At 33.8% G+C, this 20,692-nt stretch overlaps 1 protein-coding gene across 3 annotated transcripts in view; it reads left to right on the plus strand.

The window, feature by feature from the left end:
- The window catches only part of Marchf1 (membrane associated ring-CH-type finger 1), a 968,384-nt gene that overhangs the window by 671,523 nt on the left and 276,169 nt on the right, over nt 1–20,692 (plus strand). Inside the window, exon 1 of one of the 3 annotated variants that reach the window (XM_010629874.2) lies at nt 16,894–17,038. The exons of the other annotated variants lie outside the window; for them this stretch is intronic. Coding sequence (XP_010628176.1) covers nt 16,928–17,038 — 111 coding nt within the window. The 5' untranslated portion in view covers nt 16,894–16,927. Of the gene's footprint in view, nt 1–16,893; nt 17,039–20,692 lie in introns of those variants that run through there. 3 annotated transcript variants of the gene reach the window in all.

The raw sequence follows: 20,692 nt of genomic DNA on the forward strand, positions 1-20,692 counted from the left end.
ATATATATGTAAATAGATAGATAGATAGGTAATTTTTTAATATATATAGTTAGTTAATTTAACTTTTTTGTTTGTCTGTACTGGGGATCAAACTCAGGACCTTGCATTTGTGAAGTGTGCAGTGGAACCACTGAGCTATATCCCTGGCCCAGTTAACTTAACTTTTCATCCTGACTTTCTGTTGTTACCAAAAAATTTAAACTTCAATAAAAGTGCACGAAAACCAAGTGAGGGTGGGAACAATAACATAACATTGTAACTTTGTGCCACACTAATAAAAATCTCAATCACTTGAACGTTATTGCGTTCATGCCTCTTTGGGACTTGCAGTATTTTGTGGGAAGAGCTGATATTCAATTGCTATATGCTAGAACTACTATACCAGATGCTTTTATATTGTAGTACTTCTACATCAACAGAAAAATAACGCAGGCCTTACCTTTCTGAGTGCACTTTTGCCCCCTGGATGCCTTGGCACTTCTGATAATCCAGCAACCGCAAGGGCAATGTCTGTCACAACTGATCCGGCCCTGTGGCATCCTGGCTGTTATGCACTTTGAATATAACCCTAATTCAGATAGATTTACATTTTTATTTATCTCTTTAGGTAGATTTAAGGTCTCCATAACAACTCAGCCTAGCTGATATTTATGTTTATAAACTTTAAATGTCTGTGACATTGAAGGCAATGCTTGTTAAATCGCATTTAATATTTATAATAAGAATTAAACTAATATTCATATTCCAGTTACTGTTCTAACCCAGGCAGCATAGAAAAACAGAGGCAGAAGCAAGAGAATATGCTAATGACTTTTTAGGGCTCTATTTCCAGAGTAACAGGCATGAGGGGAAAAAAACCCCAAAAGATCTATGTGCTCTGCTGCACAAGAAAACTTGGCCAGTTTTCTTGGACAAAGAGGATATGTCCAGATAGAGCACGCAGAACTGCTGTGCCTCAGAACTCTCCATGAACAAAGCAAAGAGATAAAAATTCGTTCTTGTTCTTTTTATATTTTGTGTCTCTCACTGATGTGAGTTTCCCAGTTCACATTAACCCACACACACTTCTAGGTTGTGACAAGCACAGAGAGAGCGTGGCCTCGAAAGACAGCGCTCAGGGGATCTCATTGTCAGCGGACGCAGAGCTGTCATATAGATACAGCCCCACCAGGAGGCGCCCGAGGGAGGGATGCCAAAGCACCGCTCTGGGGAAAGCCCAGCTCTTTCAAAGTAGGCTGACATAACCACCGTTTTCTCAGGAAATGTGGCCATAGCAGGGGAAGCTTGGAACTCTGATGTGCATCAGTGGCCAATGGCCAGGGGCCTAGAAGGTTTGGATTTGCAGGTAAATAAGGATCAACGGATCAACGCAATTTCTAACAGGTTTCCATCTTGAGCACTTACATGGTCCTCTCTCCTCCACACACTACATCCACCACTAATGGCTCTGTGAGCTAGGAATTAGCTTGATATGAAGCTTAAAGCAGAATTTTCCTGACAATTCCAATTTTTTTCTATCTGATAGAAAGTTCACCAGCTATTGCGAAATCTTAAAGAACCTGATTATTTTCCAATTTCTAGTGAGTTTTGTCGCCCCAGTATGACTTTATTATTTCTAAGTAAATATTGAGAAATATCGAAGCATATAATTATGTATGCTAAGTGGTATTCTGACACAGCATATATTGATTATCATGCAAGTAAAGTATGGATTATTTGGTGAAAACACCTCTCCTTGAATCAATGAATCTCATAGCTGACCATATTGATCTTCTACATAAAAATACTATAGCTTTACTACAAAATAACCTTTGCTGAAATATAAATAATTTTTCTTATTACAACTATTTACTGGAGAGAAAGCATGATTTAAAAATATTTCTCACATTAAATAATTCTTTGCTGAGAGCTTTTATCTTAGATTTACTCTCCAGAGTCTGCTTTCATCTTCTATTATAGGTTCAGATTTACCATTTTCAAGAGTCCACTTGTGCAGATTTAAATTAAATATTAAGTGTTCATTGGCATTTTATTCAAATCAAGTGTTTTCATCATCTTCCCTTTGGGCAGGCAATGCAGTGTCAACTCAAGATAACATAATTGCTCAGAGAGTTCCAGAAAATATTTACTTTTCATAGACAAAAGGATTGGCACAGTGATATAAAAACACCTAGAATTATTTTGAATTTAAATTAAATGTCATTTATGCTGACATATTTATTATGTCTAATAAAAAAATTCTAGTCCTATCAATAGGTGATTGTACTATATTATTTTTCTTAAATTTTTTCTTTTCAGTTTATTCAAATATTTTAATATGCTTGTTGACTAAATAAATTAAAATTTCCAATAATAAATTTTGCTTTCCTTGGCTAATAACATTCAATTATTTTCAATTTTATAAAGCATGAATATAGTACTCTTAATAAACAGTGTAAAACAAACTTTTCCTGGCACTTGATTTTGGATTATTCATGAACAAGGACTTCCTGGGCTCAAATATTAATAAACACAGGTGTCTTATAAAGAACTATGTAATAAAGAAATAAGCATATAATTTTTATATAATGAAAATGCACATATCAAGTGCATATCCTGTCATATATAACATTTATTTTGAATGTGCATGGCTTTCTACATGGAATTCATTTTTTTATTCTGCCTTTCACTGTCTATCCTTTTTAATATGGAGTTCTGTAGAGAGGAAGGATTTGTATAAAGTTCTCTGAGTGACTGCTCTGTAAAATCAGGAACAAGAGGGTACTTAGTAAGTATAGATTGTCTGAGGCATAATACCAATTAGAAATTGTAATCTACCCAGACCAATTGCTTTTCCCCAGCTAGATTTTTCATTAACACACCCTCATTAGGCCACACCACATAAAAAGCTCTGCTATTTTGCATCAACTCTCCAAAATATGATTATGAATCACACCACAATAGAAAGAAAAAAAAAGCAATTTATGTTTCACCTGTGAAAGCTCATGAATTACACTCCATGCATTGTTTCATTTAGTTTGAAGCCACTTTAATCCTTCTATGGTTTCTCTGCACTTCAACAGCTCTAGACTGGCTCTAGACTGACAGTTCCTTTCATTTATTCCATTTTGTTTCACCAGAGTGTGGGGTAACTGACAGAAATCAGGGAAGAAGTTCACTTTGGAATGTTTTTCATATGAATTAATTAATTTTAAATAATCTCTTCTGGAGTACATAAAACACTATGAAAATATGTCAATAATTTACATAAAATCAAACAAAAATCTTGGATGCTGTCAGAAATGCAATATCTACCTTTTGTTTTAAGATGTTTAGCATATCTAAAATGTATTTAGACAAAGGCAAAAGTAATGGAAAATAGGATTTGTTTAAATGGTAAAGATTTTCAATTGGAAAATGTTCCAGATGAATCTTAATGACAATACTCATTTGCAACCACTAGGCTATTTGAATACAATACTGAAATTTAGGAAAATAATTGAAAAATAATTCTTTGAAAGACAGATTTTATGTTCCTTAATATGTGTTTTATATAGCTGGGGGCATTAGTATTTGGTGCATATATATTTATGATTTTTATTTCTTCCTCTTGGCTCTTAATTAGTTTATATTTGAAATTTATTTTGTCTGCAAATAAGATATCTACCCCGGCTTTTTGCAGGCTCCTGTTGCATGGAGAACTGTTTTTCCATCTTTTATTTTCAGTTTATGAGTTTCTCTTTGAGCTAGGTGCGTTTCTTGTATACAGCATATTGTTGGATTTTGCTTCTTAGTCTATTCTGCCGGTCGATTTCTTCTGATTGGTGAATTGAAGCCATTAACATTGATGGTTATAAGTGATACGTATTGACTTCTCATCATCATGTTATTATCCTTTTGTTAGGTCTTTTTAATTTTTTCCCCCTTTAATTTCTTGCCTTGCCTGCTGGATTTGCTCTGTTGGGCCTCATGGAGTTGTACTCTTCATTGTCTTTTTCTAGGATATTATTTAAAGTTGTTTGGAGTCCTGGTTTTGTATTCATGTAGTTTCTCAGGTGTTCTTTGTCATGGAAGTATCTTATATCCCCATCAATTTTGAAATACAGCTTTGCAGGATACATCCGTCTAGGTTGGAGGTTGATTTTTTGTAGGGCATGAAATACCTCATTCCAGGCTCTCCTTGACTTGAGGGTTTGTGTTGAAAAGTCTGCTGTGATTCTGATGGACTTTCCTTTTCATGTGACTTGTTCCTTTACTCTAACTGCTTGTAGTATTTTTTTCTTCTGTTGGGTTTCCAGGGTCTTGATTACTATATGTATATCTCTAGATGTTTTTTGATCATGGCTAGTTGGAGTGCTATATGCCTCACTTATCTATATGTCAAATTCTTTTGCTCTATTTGGGAAGTTTTCTGTCATTAATTCTGTGAACATGTTTTTTTAATGTCATTTGTACTTTCTCCTACTTTTTCATGGACTCCTATCAATCATATTATTCTTCTTTGCATCATCTAAGAGTTGTTGGATTGCTTTCTCATGTTCTCTTGCTTTTTAAAAGAGATCTTTATTTTCATGGTCACTGATCTCCATCCTGTCACTATATTTGATATCCTGTCTTCAGATTGGCTTAGTCTGTTATATAAACATTCAATAAAGTTTATAATCTCCTGGATATCTGTTCTAATCTGTTTCATGGATTCCATTTCTTTCCTATGCTGGGCATTCATGGCTTCTATCATGGCCCTGAGCTCGTGTATTTTTTATCTATTTTTGTTCTAGCCTCTAATCATGTCATTCATTCTGCTCACCATCTCTGTAGTTATCTGGAAAATTATTTGCTTTGAATTTTTCTAGAGCCTCATTCATCTGTTTTGTTAGTTCCTGTGCTATCTATTCAGGGTTTCCAGGTGGTATATTATCTAATTTTTCCACCTCATTTCCCCCAGAATTTGCCTTTGGGAAGCTGGAAGTCTGTGTTTGTGCTTGAGCTTTATTTGAATGTCCTCCCATTTTTATTTTGTTTGTACTGTCCTTGGTTTGATACCTGGGTTAATACTTCAATCTTCCTGTTATAGCTCGTTTTTAGGTTTTGAGTCTCTAGTGACTCTGAGGCAATCTCTTTTTCATTATACCAGGCAGGACAACTGATTAAATCATTCTCAACATCTTAGCCCAAGTGATACAATCAGCAACACAAAAAACATCAAGCACAGAAAATGAAAATTTGTGTAGTTATAAATCTATCACCTTTAACTGTATATTAAATCAAAATCAAATTTAGAGCTCAGGGCAATGGCCTATGACCCCCCTGTGCTTCTGTGGTGTGAATCTACGCACCAGCACATCCAGGAAGCCAGAAGTTTGAGGGGTGGCTCTGGGCTGTAGGGGGCTGCAGGCAGGCTTTGCCTCCTACTGGTCTGCTGCTGAGGTCAAGCAGCTGGCAGGAGAGCTGTAGGACAGCTCCAGGAAGTTCAACTTATTACTGGTCTGCTGCCAAGGTCTGAGTCTGGGGCAAGAGCTTGGTTGAACTCTACTTTGGTAAGATGTGAAGTCCAGCAGAATTCTTTTTATTTTATTGTGTCCAAAAGTTCCTTTTTTTAATCACCAGTTCAACTTTTTTTCTCCACAATAAAACAGAATAAATTTTAAATGTCAAATTTATCAAGATTCTTTTCTAAAAGTTACTATTCACATATGCAAATTTATTTCCCATAGAATTAGTTGCAAAGGACACATTTGTATGGATGAGTGTGTGTGTACAGATGAGAGAGAGAGAAATATATATGTATATAAAATATATATAATATACATATATAATTCTTTTGAGATGAAACTAGAAGTCTGCAAATGCTCAGAATTTTGGAAACTTTCCAATTATGTTTTGTTTTTCTCTTTTTAAATCAACTGTTGAATAGTTTTCTGTAATTTATCATATGCACTGCTTTGGTGCCAACATTTCATTTGTATTCAGAGTTTGCAGTTTTTTCATATCTCCACAACATACCTTTCTTCATTATTATCTTAATTTTATGTTATATAATAAACTTTTACATTTTTCATGTAGGCAGTGTTAAAAATTGTGCCATAAACTATGTTTTTTTGGTTTTCATTAATATGAGAAAAATATTTTTTTAGAAATTTCTTCAGCTTTCTATTTTGAGATTGATGTTTTATATTTTAATGTTAAATGTTGTTGTTATTGAGTGCTATTATTCTGTTCTTGGTCTTGTGAATGTAAGAGACCAATTTACAAACACCTGTGTCTCTTTTTTGGAATACACTCAATGTAGTTAAAGAGACTAATAGAACACACGTGGAATACTGATGATGGAATAAATAAATACCAAGTTAACATGGCAGGGAAGTAGGTACATAATGAGATAAGACAATGTGGACAAGACATTGTTGATGAAGAAGCTGCTCTGAATAACGTGACTGAAGTGTGAGAGGAGGGAAGAAAAGTCACAGAGATGAGTGTGGAAGAGGAGGTGAGACAATTTAGCAGAAGAATCGGTCTCTCAGGGCAAAAAGGAAGTCAAAAAGTGTTGGTATGACTTTTTATCACTTTAAAGTTTAGTTGCTGGCTTGTAATTATTTAAAGTGTAATATTTCAAACCTAGATATTAGTGAATAATGATGTCAACATTTGAGGACTTTGGACAAAATCATTTCTGGATATGGCAGAGCAATGTGTAAACCTACTGCAAAAGGAAAAACATCTTGGCTGTCAGTATCTTAGTAATTTTTCAAATAATATGTCAGTGATGAAAGGTGATCAAGTATACAAAGGCAGAACTACATTCATTATATTTGTGCCAGTGGAATATAGTTCTGATTAGATCATACATGATAATTTTATTTCCAAAATAAGTAAATTCCATTTAGTATGGATATGATTGTGTGTTTACTCACATAGGGAAAGCAATCCATAAGTATGTCTCCACATGTGAAGTGTTACAAAAAATTTTTACAAAATTTATATCTATGACACCTATTAGTAGCTATCTAACAAAAAATTTGGAAAAGATAATGACATGCTATACAAAAATATAATATATATTTTACATACAATAATGACACACTGGAATTATTTTTCTTCATTTTAAATAAATACCATGAGTTAAAGACTAGATAAAATGGGAGGAGGGATATTTATTATGAATGAGTACTAATGCTTACTAACTTGGTATATACCAGCTTAGAAATGTATTTATCCAAATACATTTTGCGTACTTTTTTCAGAAATGCTTCAAGGAAGATTTATTTGGAGCATCAAGTTAAAAATAGGTGAAAAATGTATAAAAAGAGTTGATTATATTCAAACATTAAGAAATGCTCATGATTACACTAAGTGTATAAAAATATATGCTAAAATCATTGGAAATATTTAATTATATTGTTAGTTAACTTCTGAGTTCCACAGAGGGCCAAATTAATGAAATACACTGTCCTTTAGAAGAGTTATAGTGTCAAAAAGATAAAAATATAAGATACCTTTTTGATTATTTAAAATTAAGTAGAAATTTCAGTTGTTAATATGAGAAAAGTAAAATATGATGGAGATATATAACCAGGGATTGAAATCAGGACCTTGCACTTATGAGGAAGGCTGCGGAACCACTGAGCTAAAACTCTGGCCAGTCCAAAAAAATCTTAATATGGGCAAAATAGAGGGGAGTTGTACATATTTTTTAATGTTAAGGGTTTTGCAAAACTTATTGGGAAAAAAATACTGCTTTAATTTAAAAGACAGAAGTCCTTAAAATAAACCTAGATATATAGGCAAGTCTGTATTTACATTTTCATACATTTTTCAAGTGTTAACCATGTAGACCTTATATTTACATTAAATAATGAAATAACCCAAATGTTATGGCTTTAAATGGAACAATGACAGGTATATAAAATATTTGATTTAAATATTCATTCACACTTATCTATTATAAAACTGTAGCTTTTCATAAGTTTTCCACATGCAATGAGAGACACAGTTACCTTAAATCAACTCAAAATGCACAAAAGTGTCATTTCTCCGACAGAAAGGAAACTGGTCTTCCTGGAAACCATACTTTAAGGTTTGGTTCAATTCAAAGATAAATACTATACATTAGAAAGTTTTATGCAAAACACTTCAAAAACTTTTTTGTCTCATTGAGTTTATTGATACTTTTTAAGTATACAGTACAGTTACATTTGTGTTTCGGATCTTATACTTTTACATGACAGATCTTGCTTCTCATTTTTTCCCCATACCCCTGCCCTCCCTTCACCGCTCCACCCTTTCCTATTTACAGAAACTTTTTTTCCATTTTTTCATTTTCTCATATTTTTTTCTTTTCCCTTATTTCCTTTCCCATATACCTTTAGCCCTTTTCTTCCTATTTCACATGTGTAAATACCAAATAGTTTCTTTGGTGTGAAAAACTAAAAGTTTAAAAAGATTCATATTGTATAATTGACAATCCAATAACTTTTAACATATAGGACATAAATTCTGAGATGAATTAGAGTACAAATTAGTTATAATCAAAACTTAAATCCCTGTGGTAATGGATTTTTTTCAAGAAATATGTATGAAAAGTATACTTACCATTAATTCAAGGCTTTGTTAAATTTTTAAAGACAAAGTTCACAATGGAAAAATCCGGAAAACCATATTTTACTGAGATAATTTGAAGTACACCTGTAAAGAATTACTCAAGAAACACATTTTAGCCCATCTTATAAATTCACAATTTCATACCAATGACAAATTGAATATTGAGAAAATGTACATGTCTCATGCACATAACACAATGTATCTTTCAAAGGTATTATTTTAAAATTTAGGAATTCCTCGTTTTCAACACATGTCCACTTTCTAAGACAGACTGGAGTGGAAGCTGGCTTCATTAATCCACAGGTGGTGATTTTGCAGGAAAGTTTGAAAAAAATTAATTTGACAACTTTTGTGTCCCTGATATAATATGAACTATTCTGCCAGCCTCCTGAGATATAAAATATCTCCATTCAAAATTTCTTACTTCATCTTCCATATTTTCTATAATAAATGCCTGAACTATATAATTTAGAACAATTTATTAGAGTTATTAAATCACTAGTCATGGGTGTGTTCATTTTATTGGTTATTGCTTGGAACTGTATGCGGAAATACAGTTCCCACAGACCTGAAAAATAGTATCCATATTACATTTTTAAAATAATATTTTTATTTTAGAAGTGTTTTAGGTTTACAGAAAAATTGCAAACATAATGCATGGAGTTCCCATATAACCTTCACTTTTTCGCTATTATTATCTTATGTTTTATGGTAAGTCTACTATAGCTAGTGGAACAATTATTATTACACTGAATAATACTTCTGATGAATTATTAGCTAAAGTCCATACCTTATCCAGATATCTTCCATTTTTACCAAATGAAATTTTCCCTAATGACATTTTCTAGTCTGCCATCCAGTACACTTTACATTTGATTGTTATGACTTCTTACACTGCTGATAATTATTCTGGAGTTATACTTTGGAGGAGGGAGTCCCCGAAGTTAGATTACCACTTCATCACACTATAAATAATGACATCACAGCTGGTCAACTGGCTGAGGTAGAGTTTGTCGGCTTTTTCCCCTGGAAATTTGCCCTCCTTTTCCATCTCTCTGTTTATGGCTCTTTGAAAGGAAGTTACCAGGTTCATTCTACAATGGAATGAAAGTGTTGTTCCCCCTCTACATCATGTTTGTTTGTTTGTTTTTGCTGTACTGAACATCAAACCTAGGACCTCACACAGGCCAGACCAGCATTCTACCACTGAGCTACACTAGCTCCCCCTGCCTCTGCTTTTGGGGATGGATGTCATTCTGCATTTGGATGTCCACTTGCTCTACAAACGATTTTTAATTTTGTACAAAATATTTGTCTATTCTCCTCCATTTATTTCTTTCCTGGCTTATTCATTGTATCTGTGTAGACTCATGGATATTTGTCTTACATTTTGGATTATAATCTACTTCTACTTCATTTTGCTTTTCAAATTGTTCAAGCTTTGGACATTAGGAACTGTTTTATCTGACTTCTGCATCCTTCTGAGATATACCTTACATTTGATTTGATTTGTATCTTATTTGTTTTGAATTTCTTTTCAGAAGTTCCTTACTTTTTACCACTATGAGTTTTTCCAGACTCATCTTTTATTCTTCTTGCCCACGTCTTACTAGTAACCATTCATCTAAGCAACTCTGGTTTCCTTTATTGGAAAATAACATTGGAAACCAAGTTCTGCTCTTTAAGTATTTTCATTGGTAGTGGGGTTTCATTGCTTCTCATTCTCATCCACTGACAAAACAAGGGAAACCATATATGTATAGAATCCCAGGTAAATACATACCTTTATAAATAATTACAATCATTTATATCTGTATGAAGCTTCAAAATGAGTTTCTTGGGAAGCCTCCATCCCTGATCGCTTACTACATAGCATATGCCTTCTCTGCTTGCTGATTGTAACCTCCCTCTCTACCTTTGGAAAACATGGCCCTCACTATCAAACATTTACTTTAATTGTTCATTTACATATATTACTAACAGAAGTATCAGTTTTTAACCCTTAACTCCATGGGGAACAATTTTATGAATTTTAGCACAGTACTTTTACATATAATATCTTTTGTTCTAACCTTACAGATTCCACTCTGTTCTAAGTGTACTTAAATCAGCACATTTTCCCTTACTCTCTCTAGTGAGGTTGTTCTATTCATTTGTAATATATTCAGATTGTATTTTTCACAGTCTGCATTTTATCCTGGAATCCTCAACCTCTTAAATGTTACTTTAATTTGCACCTGTAAATTTAAATCTTTGACCTGTGAAGTTCTATAGAGTTTTCTAAATATAGACGGTAATGTATCTTCCAATATCATACAAAATAGTATCACTATCTTATTACTGATCATTTATTGTTGCTTCAGCATTGCTTTTTCAAGAATATCATGTAATTGGAATCAAGCAGAAAGTAGCTGCTTTCAGTCTGGCTTATTGAATACAATGATATGCATTTAATGTTCATGCTTTTGTAGTTTGATAACTCATTTCTACTCATTCATCAATAATTTGTAGTTATATAAATGTAACACAATCTTTTATCCACTCTTCTACTGAAGGACATCTTTGGGGCTTCTAAATTTTCGGTGATTATGAATAAAACTGCTATAAAAGTATATGTGTAAGATTTTGTGAGACATAAATCTTAAAATTACATAGCAATGATGAAAATAGTTACTAGATTATACAGTTAGACCACATTTATTTTTGTAAGAAACTACCACACTGTCTTCCAAAGGGGCTGTACCACAGTGTATTTTCAAAAGCAATGGACCAGAGTTCTGCTACTTTACATCCTTGCCAGTTTTGGATAACATCAGTTTGTTTGACATTAGCCATTAGCCATTATAGTAGGCGTGTAATTATATCATGTTATCTTAATTTGCAGTCATCTGAAGACATATAATGTTGGGCATCTTTTCCTATACTTACATCTTTCTTGTTGAGATAATTTGCCCATTATTGCTGTTAAATCTTAAGAATTTTTGTGTGTTTTTTATATTAGTCTTTATCTCATATGCATGTTGGAAATATTTTCTTCCAGATTGTGCCTTATCTTTTCATTCTCTTTATTTATTTATTTATTGTGTTTTTGTTTGCTAGAGATATGGTCTCACTATGTAGTTGAGACTGACCTTGAACTCACTATGTAGCCCAGGCGGGTCTTGAACTCACAGCAATTCTCCTGCCTCAGCCTTCTGATGCTGGGATTACAGGCATGTGCCACCACACGCGGCTCTTTTAGTTTATTTGTTTATTTATTTATTTATTTTGAGACAGGGTCTCACTATGTAGTTGAAACCGACCTGGAACTCACTATGTAGCCCAGGCAGGTCTCAAATCTTTTCATTCTCTCAAGAGTCTTTCATAGAGCAGAAACTTACAATTCTAACAAAATTCCAACTTGCCATTTTTTCTTTCACAGATCATTATTTTAATGCTATATCCAATGTTTTATTGCTGAACCTAAGATTATCTTTATTTTCTCCTGTTTTCTTCTAGATTTTTTTTGGTTTTTCAATACTTATAGGTCTATGCTACATTTTGAATTTAATTTTATGAAAAATGCAAAGTCTGTCTGAGTACTTCTTATTCCTCCTCTTCCTCTTTTTTTTTTTTTTTTTTTTTTTTTTTTTTTTTTTCCCTCTTCCTTTTTTTTTTTTTTTTTTTTTTTTTTTTTTTTTGGTACCGGGGATCGAACTCAAGTCCTTGTGCTTGCCAGGCAGGCCACCACACCGCTGAGCTAAATCCCCAGCTTCTCTTCTTCATTTTCTTCTCCTCTTCCTCCTCCTCCTCCTTCTTCTTCATGAAGACATTATACTGTGTGTTCCTTTATCAAAGATGAATTGACTATGAATCTACTATGGACTTTCTATTACTTTTCATTGTGTAATATATTTATTCTTTTCTTAGTACTATATTTTCTTGATCCCTATACTTTGTAGTAAGTTTTGAAACTAGATTCTGTGTGCCTTCCAATTTGGTTTTTTTTTTTTCAGTATTGTGTTGACTACTTTAGTATTTTGCTTTCCCACATAAACTTTGAGAATGTTTTTCCATGTCTTAGTTGCTTTTCTCATTGCTGAGACATAATACCCAACACCCAAAGGTGAAGAAGAAAAGGTTGATTTCAGCTGACAGTTTGTAGAAGTTTCATACCATAGTCAGTTGGCTTCAAGTCAGGATGTCATGGCAGAAGGGCATCACAGACAAAAAACATTTCATAATGTGGCAGGCAGAAAGGAGGAAGCAGCAAGCGGAAAGCTTACCTTCTTTTCCATCCTTCCATATTGCATTCAAACTGCAAGCCTATTATTTGGTGCCATCCACACCCAGGGTGGATCCACACCAGAACAATGCTAAACCAATCAATGGACTAATCCAGTCACCATGTCGTTAATCGACATTCACACACCCTAGATCCAGTCTCCTCTGAAAAGCCGCTATGAGCACACAAGGCTTTGGGGGGATATCCAGATACAAGCCATAACACAATGTTTAGAGAAAAGCTGCTAAGAAGTGCACTGAATCTGTAGATCAAGTTCAGAAGAACACGTGCATGTGTGCGTGCGCACACACGCACGCACACACACACACACACACACACACACACCACACAAGAACATTTTCAAGGAACAAATATTACATCTCAGAGATATGATTCATATAACTAATTGCTCCAGTCTTCTATTTGTAAGTTGTTTCTTTCATTACTAAAACCTTCATTACTATTTTAGTGGTGAGGAACATGTCCAATAGTTGATAGATAGCTCTCAACAACATACTACCTAAATAAATACATAGTCAAACTTCAGAAATTTCCCAATTGAAAAATCCCTCCAATTTGCGAAGGTCATTGTAACTCTCAGATTTGAAGGTAAAGTCATTACTTGTGTGTGGAGAGGAAACATTTACCTGTGCCATAACTCCACTGTGCTTAATATCATATAGAATAGGCGAAGTTGAGGAATCAGAGATGTAAATAGGAGACAACTGCATTTTTCTTTGAGAAAAAAATTTATTTTGAGATTAATTTATATTAGATTATAGAATAAACTATGATAAGTATATAAGAAGCACTTGGAGAAATCAGCCAGGCTGAACTGCCAAGATGCACAGTTCCAGACGCACCTACACTTGGTTTTTATGTGAAGAACATCACTGTCGCAAAGTGTTATTTGCATGGCTTGTGGTGTGAATGATGCCCCCTGAAGTTGTGCAACACAGCTTGTCCTGGAAGAAGCCTTTGGAAGAGTGACAATTTAAATTTTCATGTCAATTAATTATAATTTTATTTCTTTAGAGAGTCTCCCCAAATCCACATTTTCTTCCGCCCAGTGTTGTTAAATGTTTTTCTCAAAGTTTTCCTAGTGCTCACTGTACCATTATCACAGCTCTTATCCTATTATATGTGGAAGTTAATGTACTTGTCTGTTCCCCTTCCTGATCTGAGCTCAGGGATTCTTTCGTTTCTGTAGTCATGATTCCAAGCACAGTATCTGGCACAAAACCAGTGTTCAGTAAATGTTTCCTGAATTAAAAGTAAATTATTCTCCATAAGATACACCCAATTGCCTTGCACTTTTTCCCCAATTTTAATTTGTTGTCAATTTAGTCCATGGAGAATTCACTGTGCTCCTATTTATTAAATTAAATATCTGCTTGAAGGAGCATATTAAAAATTAAGCTTAGTTAAATCTCAATTTCCTGTGATCATTATATAAGTTTCTCATTGCTGCAGCTGATATTAACTTGGTTCAATGGTTAGATGGCAATTAACATGAATGCTTAATGACCACTTTCCTATTCTGATATATTACTAATGATACAGTTTAAAGTGCTTTAGGGTTAATTACAAATGCTTATAATTTGCCTACCCTTCTGGCTGGCAGTATATTCTTACACCTAAAGATATGAGGAGTGCTCCAAGACTGTGTAGGGAGAAGGCTGGTCTACAGAGGCTCAGCAATCAACATTGTTAACCCCTCATTTCTGTTTCTAGATTCTCTACTTCAGCATCAATGCTGCAGAAAATGCTCTGAAATGCAATTCAAAATCTGAGTGTTTTTACAATAACAGAAAACAAGATATTGCTGAGTACAAATACAACAACCATGACGCAGCGACCACTGCCACTATACATCCAAAGCACACTGAGAAATGAAATCTAGCTACTTCTCAGTCTTTGAATGGGAAACAAACTTGGCTGCTTTTACAAACACATCTCAAATTAGACACTATTCTCATAATTTTTGTTGGTTCCTTTATTATGTTTTTATTCAATCATAAATTCCACATTTTGTTGTAAGCACTGGGTTGATATTAAATGATAGAGCTTTTTTAAAATGAATGGCAAATGACTTAGAAGTGAAACTTTTGTTTATATTTAATTAAACTGCTTTGGTCATTATGTATCATTTCACTCCTTGTCTTTGAATAAAGATATTCATTTTCATTTGCTCCTAGCTCACTTCAAGAAATGCAATTAAAAGCTGATGCATAACAAGATAGTGTATGCTGTAAGAGTAAAAATATTTACTTTCTGTGGATTGCAAATTAGTTGGCTATGCAGATTTCGTATTGAATAGATAAGATTTCTTTTATAAAATACCAAGCAATATGTTTGAAAGGACAAGCATTTATAATTTGTTGATCATTCAAACAGTTGTTTCTAAGGTACTCTCACCATTTCTTTGTACTTGAAATGAATGAGTTATTCATATAAGATTGCCACTCATTAAGAATGCCATTTCATTCAGTATTTTAAACTTATTTTTTATGAAACTTTTCTATCATTTCCCTATTTACATTGTTCAGATCCATTTAACTTGAGTATTTTGTCATTTAGAGTAATAACTCATCAATCCACAATGCAGCCTTGCTTTGTTTCTTTTCTTAGTGCTCTAAAATGTGCTATCTGGAATCCCTGAAATGTTATAAACCACCAGATTGCTAATTGCTTTGGATGCTGTGAAAAAATAATTACTCCACATTATTTTTGATATTTAATTGACAGTGTAATGCATTTAACTAAAGACCTGTAATAAACTATTTCTAATTACTGAGACTGGTGGAGTGGAAAAGTAGGCTATAAAACTTTACAAGGAAACAATGTTTCTCCATTATTTTAAAAGTCCTTGTTGATATGATTTTTCTAGACAGAAATATTCTCCCAAATGGAAATTTCTGGAATCATATAAGACATTGTTGAGTTTTTCTACACATGGAATAATAAGGATTTTTAAAATATAAAATTCTAAACTTACTATACTTGCACTAAAATTGTTCCTTCTCTACTTGGCAGAACTTTCTGAGAGAGATAATCATGGCACAACTAAAACAACTACTCTATCACTGGTCTATGTTTGGTTTTTTTCTGCTTCTGTAAGGTACTTAACAGAAAATCTGTGCCAAATTTTATTTGTCATTGACATGCATACACACTGCATGATATTTGGTGAAGGATGGATTGAACATATAGTGTGATTCTGTCAGGTTATGATGGACCTGAAAATTCCTATTGCCAGTACCATCACAGACACCTTGCCTTGATGGTACAGTGCATTCACCCGTGTGTTTACAGTGATGCGAATGTAAACACATGTACTGTGCTGTTATTGAGCAGGATGGAACATATAGTTATTTATAGTCCACGGTAATTGATCATAAATGGTCGTATTACTGCCTTATGATTTACTACACTATACTTTTCATTGATATTTTGAGTATTCTCTTCCTATTTGTAAAAAAAGTAGTGTTTATTATGAAACTGGGTGCCATCTACAATAGGAGGAGTTTCTCTCGAGTGTGTGAAGAGACTATGTCAAGTGATTGACCTGAAGCACCTAGCTCTGTTTGACCCCACAACAAAATCTCCAATGCTTTGTCCCAACATCTCCCTGCTGTGATACTATATCCCTGTATGTGATAAGATCTACAGCTTGACATATTATTGGTAAATATTATCATGAACTGGGCCTATTCTTAGATTCCAAGGTAAGGGCTTCTTTTTGCAAACAGATCCTGAAAATAACACTAGCGCCTAAAGCAAGGAACTCCTATCATCTACAAGAAGTGCCACAAAGAGGGCTCTAAAAGATATTAGGTCTGCTGAAGAGATGTGTACTGTTTTCAGTGTCTTGCAACTGCAGGATATTATTAATAGTATAGTCTTATTTTCCTATTCATGATCCCTAATTAAAATAAAATGTTAAATTGGTATTTCATGAAATTATTGATTTAATTTCAATTATATCTATTTTCCAAAACAAGACTAAAATAAACGACCTGTTTCAGGGAATGTAAATTATTTTCAGAATTTCAGAAATTGAAAAGGGAAAAGAGGAAGGAGAAAATGCTGGGCTGGTGTGAAGCGATAGCCCGTAACCCTCACAGAATCCCAAACAACACAAGAACACCTGAGATCCCGGGGGATTTGGCTGATGCCTCACAAACCTCCACACTGGTGAGTGGAAAGTTATTTTACCTCAAAATAGCTTGTATGTAAATAGAATGCTAAGAAGATGGGGAGAAGACGGCCTTCTAAGTAAATGTTCTTCTTGGTTTCAATAGTACTGCATTTGCATTTTTAGTATATTGTTCATATAGATTCAATTTAACTAATAAACATTAGTGAAACATTTTAATATCTCAATTAATTCAAATTAAATTGTTTCTGTTACATTGAAATTGTCCTTTATATTAGTGAGTTGAAAAAAATAGTCAACATTCTTGGATTTACTATTATGTAATGGAATTGAAGTGACAAAATAATTTCAGAGTTCACATAGAGAATCGGAATCATACTTTCTCTGTTTTGCTACACTTTTTCTAAAATTATTGAAATAAAATCGTTAAAAATTATTTGTACAACTTTTGATTGAAAGGGTTGAAAAATAATTTGAAGGCCAAATCAGTTTTATAGTCTTTCTTATTTTGTTTTTAGCTTTAAGTTTAAATGTTTAGCTTCAATTAGCCACTACTTCCCAGTGATTAGAAAAAGATAACTTATTAGCAAAAGGTGTTTTACATATTCTTTATTTAGATTTGGGCTACAATAGTCTTGATTTTAATTTAAAGAAAGAAAATTCCACTTGATTTCTAAGTTTTAAGGTGGCATTAAATGTTTAAGAATTTTAATTATTGTTCTATTATTTAATAAGAATTTGGAGGCTTTTATTAGCACAATTTATTTATGTACATGTAATTAAATATGTCCAAAAATTTTTAGATTTTTTTTTTATGTTTTAGTTTTATTTGACAATTTTTATTATTTTACCATCTTATTTGGTCTGTGCTGCTATGACAAAAGTTCATAATTGTATGGTTTATAAAAAAAAAATGTAGTTCTCATCATTCTGGGGCCTGGAAAGATGAAGTTGCTAGCAGATTTGGAATGGGTGAGGGCTTGCTTTTCTGAGCTATAAATGATGCCTTCTCCCTGAGTCCTTAGTAGTGGAAGGAGCAAAGAAGCTCCCTTGGACAAAGGCTGTAAGGACACTGATCCCATTTATAAAGCTTTTGTCCTCCTGCCCTGAGCACCTCCTAACAGCCCCAATTTCTGTCACCGTCACCAGGTGGAGTAATATTTCAGCATATGAATTTTAAGAGAACACAGAACATTCAGATTACAGCATTAACATTAAAAAGATCCTAAGCAAAACATTAATGAATAGATGTCAAAGGGAGCCATCAGAAGGAATAGAGTCTCAGTTGACTAGTCAGACAAAGTAGTCAAAGTCCCCCATAAATGTCATCGTCTCAGATTGTTTGTTGAAGGATAAAGGTATGGAGAGATGTGTACAACACTATCAGAGTTTGGAAAATAGATTCTTTGAAAGCGTCACTTACACTGCCTCATCTTACTCAGATATGAACTACTATAAGTTAGTTATCCTTTTCAGTGAAACTGTTTGCTGTGCTTTAACACCAGTTAAACGTGTTATACAGCATTGATAGCTAGATTTTGACAAGTAACTTATAATAACTACATGTTTAAAATAAAAGTCTTTTATATTTTCATTAAAGTGACTTTTAATGCTTAATGCTTACATCACAAAATCATAGATCAAAAATCATAGAAAATCTTGAGCAAACCATTTGGCCTAGCTTTCTGCCTATAACTGGTATATTAGTTTCATCTCACAGATGTGTCTTACTGTAGCCCAGAGAAGTTAATTGACCTCCTGATATCTCATAAATAATGAAAGGAGTACAGGAATTAGGCTTCTCACAGCAAGCCTTTTCTATTACTTTTCTTATAATATTTTTCCCCTTCAAATACTTTTAGGAGAAAGAAAATGTTATCAAGTGAACCAATTTAATTAAACCCAGTAGGTAAATTTAATACTGCACTAAGGGGATAACATCTAGCCACCGTAACACATAGCCATCAAATTTATTCCTTAACATAGAAAAATAAAACATCTCTTCTCCCTGTCATAGTCTGATGTATATTGAACATCTCTTCTTAGATGTTTATGCTGAAAATAAATGTCTTTAAAAAGAGGGTTCCTTCCCTTGTTTTTTTTTTGGTGCTGTCTTCTTAAAGATAGTACGGCCTCTTAGTGAACCAAGGACAAAGGGAGACTGGGCTGTGGTGCTTGTGGGCTCTTATGGAGCAAACTTGGCTGCACAGATATTCTACCCCTTGCCAAAGCCTACTTTCATAGCCCAATTAAACTTCAGGAGAAGCTGGTAAATGCTCTCTTCTTATGTGGCTTGGAAAAGGGAAAAGCTCATCTCTGCCATAGTCCACCTTTCTGGTCACCAAATATACATGTTATGTTCCATTCTTTCATAAAAATGAAATTTTACCCTCTAGAATGACAATTACAAATTCTCTTTGTCTTAGGATTTAGTCAAAGCCCATGATCTTTGGTTAAAAATTGTCCTTATCAAATAATCTCCACAGTGGTGAGACAGGCCAAATTACCTGCAGTTTGGAACTTGCTCCAGCCTATGTTCAACATATAGGAAAAGAACATTTTTTTTCTCAATTTGAGGATGATTGTAGGATAAAGAATTATTTTAAGACATATGTTTTAAGGCTAGCACTTCTGAAATTATGGCGTTCTAGTCCTATAGTTCTCTGAAATATTGTTAAGATTCTAATCTATCTGGCTCCTGATGGTCCATGTGACTTGAAGAGCTCCTTCTTGGATGCCCTTCATGTTCTCTTTCCCCATATTTCTCTCAAGCTGGTACTCTCTTGAGGCATGCGTAGAACTGATCCTTCACCTTACCCTTATCCAAAGATCCTTTATTCCCTTGAGATGTTTCCCCGGGTGATGTGCCTGGATCATCTTCTATTTGCCTTGTGGCACTGCATTTAATAAATTTTTTTATTGAACTTTTGTTGCTCAGGGTCTTCAGCAATGCATGTCCCACTCTATGGGGTTGAGAAGAAGCCGGCTATTTTGCTCATATATATCATAGAATCTTCTTAATTGTTTCTATTCTCTTTCATAGCTATGTTCACGAGAGCCATTTAGTTCCTGAGCCTGTGATTCTCATGTAACACTTTGTAGAATGTAGCCAGCAATAGTCGGCATACATTGTAAGATATTGTTTTCCAATGGATTTTGAATAGTACCAGCTTGTCAAACCCATGACCTCCTTCTTAATTTAAGTAACAGTTTTTGCAAGAATTTTGCCAAAATTTCAAGCAAATAGATGTTGTGTTTGTTTGTTTTTTACTTTTGAATTTAGTCTCCTTGGTACTCTTGCTCATTCATCAAGGAGGTGGTATATATTCAGATGTTTGTTATTTTGCTACAAGTATCGGTCTTTGGATAGTATAAATGTCGAGATATAGTCAGCAAGACAAAAACCATATCAACAATTTTAACAGAGTGTTACAATATTTTAAAAAATAACTTAATCTGATATTGGAAGTTTGAAAAGTTCAGATGTACAAATTGAATAATTGTAAGAAATAAATGGGAGAATAGTAAAGAAGATATTGGCGTTCTTAGGATCTCTAGGCTTCAGAACTTTGCCCCAGATCTCTTAGGGAGGGACTGCTCTGGAGTCCAGCCTGGGATTAGTCAGGTCTAGAACACCCACGTGTATGCGCTTCACCATCTACTTAAGTGGGAGAGAGGGTGGTTCAATAATA

The sequence above is a fragment of the Fukomys damarensis genome, unplaced genomic scaffold (genome assembly GCF_012274545.1).
Source record: "Fukomys damarensis isolate Sample0158 unplaced genomic scaffold, DMR_v1.0_HiC HiC_scaffold_18, whole genome shotgun sequence".
NCBI lineage: Eukaryota > Metazoa > Chordata > Mammalia > Rodentia > Bathyergidae > Fukomys > Fukomys damarensis.